The 4,934-nt window shown below is 41.2% G+C and overlaps 1 protein-coding gene across 1 annotated transcript; it reads left to right on the plus strand.

Annotated features, from left to right (window-relative positions):
* The first annotated feature begins 1,284 nt into the window (after positions 1-1,284).
* LOC136462302 (uncharacterized) lies at positions 1,285-4,928 on the plus strand. Its single transcript, XM_066461409.1, has 6 exons — positions 1,285-1,590; positions 1,689-1,763; positions 2,222-2,255; positions 2,832-4,398; positions 4,527-4,620; positions 4,701-4,928. The coding sequence occupies exons 1-6, from the start codon at positions 1,511-1,513 to the stop codon at positions 4,732-4,734; spliced, it is 1,884 nt and encodes a 627-aa protein (XP_066317506.1). The 5' UTR covers positions 1,285-1,510; the 3' UTR covers positions 4,735-4,928.
* The last annotated feature ends 6 nt before the right edge of the window (positions 4,929-4,934 follow it).

Below are 4,934 nucleotides of genomic sequence, written 5' to 3' on the forward strand. Positions count from 1 at the left end.
ATCACAGAACATCACTTTTTCTGAGACGGAGAGAGTAGAAAAGAACCTCAACTTTTGGATCTTTCAAAAGCCAAAAGGTTTCTAAAAGCTAAAAGCCAGAAATTAGCTTTTAGGCTTTTGACTTTTGAAAAGTCTAAAAGCTAATAGTTTAAAAGTGGCCAAAAGTTCAAACAAACCGGGCCTAAAACACCCAAAACGCCAGCCACGTTGCTTAAGAGGAGGTACCAAACCTAAAAACAGAAAATTTGCTGAGATGAAACTAGAGGAGAACGGCCTTGGTGAAACCTAAAAAAAAAATGTTGAGCTGACAACCATCAAAAGGAACAATTACAAAATAAAAACCCATTTGGGAACAATTACAAATTAAAAATAATAACCATGTATCTCACATTGTCTTTGATATCCAGTTTTTTTTTTTAAAAAAAAAACACTATGATACAAACTGTATGACTTTGGGTCGTGTCATACTACATTGGTTTGACCCATTTCGTGCCTTGTGCCGCATCGTATTGTCTTAGTAGGTACATATTGTGACATTCTAGGGACCGTGCTAACATTCTAAATATAAGAAAGCTCTCATGCCCCTGTTGTGCCACGACCATCCAAAATTTATTCTGTTATATCAAAAGAAGTTGCCCGAACAACTCCAGAAATGGCATGGTACAAATCACTGATCTACACAACATAATAATGCCATATGTTTTTGCCGACATGGAGCCACAGATGTAAGTGTTTATTAGAGTTAGGTACATATCTCCAATGGTATAAACTTAACTTTTGTTTAGAGTTTCCACAAAAGAATCACAAATGCAAAGCTTAGGCGTGGTCACACATGTCTTTGTCATTTAGTCCGTTTGCACACCATTTAAACAGTACACAATAGTATGTTGTTTCTATTTAATCATCCATTTTTCCTGTTTGATTGGTCCGTTTAGCTTGAATAATAGCTTTGTTTATTTAGTATTTAGAATAACACTCGTCTTCGTTATATGCTCATCCACCCTAACACGATGAATAAACATAAATAAGCACACGAACCATGTTGAGTCGATTACATGCTTATTATGCAAACTGGCGGGATGGCTTTTTGAATGAAGGGATGGGCATTTACAACAAATCGCCATATGGTGCAAGTCGAGAAATACTACAAATTACCTTGTGGGTGATCCTCAAAATTTAATTAACATATGAGTGTTTTTTTTTAATTTTTTCATCAAGGGAAAAGAAACCCACGTGTAGTCTACTGGACTACTGGAGTACTGGGCTGTCACGGTCTCACGGACCGGCAGCCCAGGTTTCGGGTCTCGGCAAGGCCGAGGCCGCCACCTCCCGAACCCCATACGGCCGCCCCTTCCGCTCCTCGCCTCCTCACCTCCGACCGAGTCCCGGCCGGCCGATCCTGACGCCGGCCGCGTGGCTCGCCCCCAAGCCCCAACCGCGTCGTCCGTGAGCTCCCGCTATTAGTGGCAGCTAGTTCCCTCCCTCCGCCCGCTGTCCTGAGCGGTGGGTAATGGAGTTCACTTTTGAGGATGCAGAGGAACTGTGCTCGCTCGTTTCGAGCCAGCAATCCCAAGTCGACGAGAAGCGGAGGTCGGTGTGGTTTCTCCTTCCGGCACACCTCCGATCAGAATGCACTTTCGTTTTCCCACCCTGCTTCACAAAAGATTCGGGGCCCTCTTAATTTGCAGGTGGCTGGATTCGATGATCCTCAAACCGGATGGCTGCATCAGGCGTGCGAAGCGACCCAAGTTTTTGGATGACGTGTAAGTGTGCGCCGACTTCTGGGGCGAGAGTAGTGTTCTAGTTCTGGTTTTTTTTGCTTGGTCCCTTTACTAAATTCTCTGAAGCTTAGTGTTTTATTGCCCAACCGGGCTGGAAATTTATCCATATCACAATGAAATTTGATTTTGCACATTCAATGGTAAATCCATTTTGGGTGGTAATTTTCTCATGCATTATTGTGTTTCTTAAGCACTTCTCGCACTGTAGATGCCATAGCAATGCTTTGATGCATTCTGAAAAGCTGAAAATTATTTTGCTAAATGCTACCATTATGTGTAATGACATCTATCTTGCTCTGAAATGTTTCCCCATCGAACTCTGTTTCCCTAATTTACATCCCCCCTCCTCCCCCGGCACACACACACAAATAACACTCAGGATGCTCAGGATGTATGTAGTGACTATAATAAGTCTAATTGTTAGTTCTCTGCTTATGCAGGTACTTGCCAGAGTCATATATCAGGAGTGAAGAAGTAAGTGTTTAGTACTTTAGAAAGAACTATGTATACCTTAAAGTTTCTTTTACATTCTTACTAACATCAGCTCACGGCTCATGTACTATGTGCACATATGGTTTCTCCTCTCGAGTACATTAGCTGGATACCCACTTATTCAAGTCCCTCCACCTATATGTTTAGGTCCTTAAGGTATTAGCCAAATATGTGAAGTAATCAATATTCTATTTTTCCATGTATAATTTTTACTCAAGAATAAGCCAGGTGTGTACTCAAAGGACTTTATTTCAATAAATAGCTAAATACATAATGCTTAAAACTTATGGAAGAGCACGTCAGCGCCCAGTTAGGAACTATTGCACGTGGTACTCATGCTATGTATGTTGTTATTTTGAACATGGTTTCAATTTAATTGTATTTTTCCAAAAATGTTTTTGTTATTGCTATATAAATTTTCCTTACCCTGCAACGAGCTTACAATCATTTTGGAACCATTTATCAGTTTCCTGACTTTCTAGTTAACATAACAGCAATTTCTGCTGCATTATTTCAGTTCAAAACATAAAATGTGAACTTAGTGGGGACTTTTTTCAGATATCTTGCGAGAAAGTGAGAGGTAGCATTAAAAAAGTTTGGAGTTCAGAGTGCAATGGCTATACCCATCACTTAGTTCAGGAGGGCCTCCAGCTTTTTAATTTCCAGAAGAAGGAAAATGAACCACTTGGTCCAGAATATCTTGGTGTCATGCAGGACACAATCAGCAAATTGACCTATGAAACACTTCATTCAGTGGCTTGTATCGTCAGTCATAACAGGTTTACTTTTGATAAGACTAGGTCTGTAATGGAAAATCTTGTAAAATCTCACCTTCCAAGTTACTTGGCCAGCTTGGATCAGAAAGACATCGTATGCCAGCTATTCAATATTTTTAGAAATCCATGCAGCTATCGATCTGGTTCTGTGAGGCTTGTCACACCTGTGTCACCACAACTTTTGTCTGCTATCAATCATGCGTTGGATGAGCTTGAAGGAATGCCCACGCAGGGTCTTCTTGCAATGAATAGGAAGATTAGAGGAAAACCGTGTACCCCCAAATTTGGATTAATTGCTCGCTCTTCCACAAGAGCACATATAATCAAAATGGTAAGGAAAAGGTGCAACAAGATTTTAACAAAACTTGAGGAAGGTAATTACCTGCCAAAGAAATTAGCAAAGGCAATGTCAGTGGTGAACCTATATCAGAAGCAAAAGCTGAGAAGCGTGAGTATTTCGCAATCAGAGTTCTTCCCCTTTGCAAAAGAAACTATATCTTTGCAGAATGATATCCTGAATGCCCTTTGGTCACTTCCAAAAATCAAGCATGAGAAGCTGAAATTACTGCGCCCCATACTGGATCATGATTCTAAAGTTGAAAGGACGCACTTAAGAGCAGCTTTGAGGACCTACTTGTCAGAATGTTTGTTTGGATGTGATGATGATCTACCAGATGAGGCCCTCCGAGCCATAGCCTTTATAAATCGGATTTCTAGATGTCAGCATGTTGTGTTAACAGAAGAGAGGAAGGAGGCTGAGGTAGATGCTGTACTGAACTTAAGCAGTCATCTCAAAGCTTTAGCACATTGTTGTATAGAAGAATGTTCATGCGAAGAGTTGATTAGCTTAGGGAATGATTGCTGCAATGAGGATAACGATTTCATACTTTCTGGGACCAACTACTTCAATTTAAGCTCCGAGCAGCAGGAGATGCATGAGCCTTGTCGTTCTAGTAGTTTATTGGGCATTGATATTACGAGATTGAGTTGCTGGGGTGAAACTATTGGCGATACACATAATGTCTCGAGAGCTGAGGATTCTGGTTCCAAATCAGAAGCACTTGGGAAACCATGTGACAGGGCTGAAGACTCTAGAAGCACTAGGCATTGCAGAGACAACGAAGCTGTTGACAGTGACATGGAGCCCTATGCAGAGATGTCTGTTGATGCGAACCATTTGAAGAAGCCAAGATGTTCAGAGATTACTGGGATCTGTGATGAAACTTCAATATTGGCCCATTCGATTATTGGGCAGATTTTAGATGAATGGTTGCCTGCGGAGAACAATGAAGTGGACAAGCTGACTAGAGGCCATCTTGGAGGGGGATTGATGCCTCAAGGTCCCCAAGGTACATTGTGAACCATCATCAAACCTTTGTCCTTTTATGATGTGTAATGGGTTTATATAGTTTATACTTCGTAGGTCGTAATCCCTTTGTAAGCTGATGGGTAATGGGTTCCTTGTTTCCTTTGCTAGATGATGATAATAGGCCCGCTAATTCAGCAGAGAACATAGAAGGTGAAATTTTTATTCGTGCTGTGGAACGTGTCTTGCCTAATTTGCCAAAAAGGTAGTCCTTTCTTTTTTCCTTTATCCCTCTTGTGCTCAATCATGCTCTATATGATTTTATGACACCTTGCGTTTGTGCAGTTGCATAGACAAAGTCAAGAGGCTAATGAGCTGAGCTAAGGAAGTACGGTGAGAACGACCTGCAATGGCCCCAATGGACCCGATACATTTTCCATTTTGTTTCTTCAAACAGTGTTATCGGACCTGTGTTGAGTGTGACTAAACACTATCTCGTGTACTAAGCACTTCCGTCTGTGGCAAACTTTTGACTTTTCTGCATACTGAATGCTATCGGGTATGTAGTGGTAATTGTGC

The sequence above is a fragment of the Miscanthus floridulus genome, chromosome 7, assembly GCF_019320115.1.
Source record: "Miscanthus floridulus cultivar M001 chromosome 7, ASM1932011v1, whole genome shotgun sequence".
NCBI classification, from domain to species: domain Eukaryota; kingdom Viridiplantae; phylum Streptophyta; class Magnoliopsida; order Poales; family Poaceae; genus Miscanthus; species Miscanthus floridulus.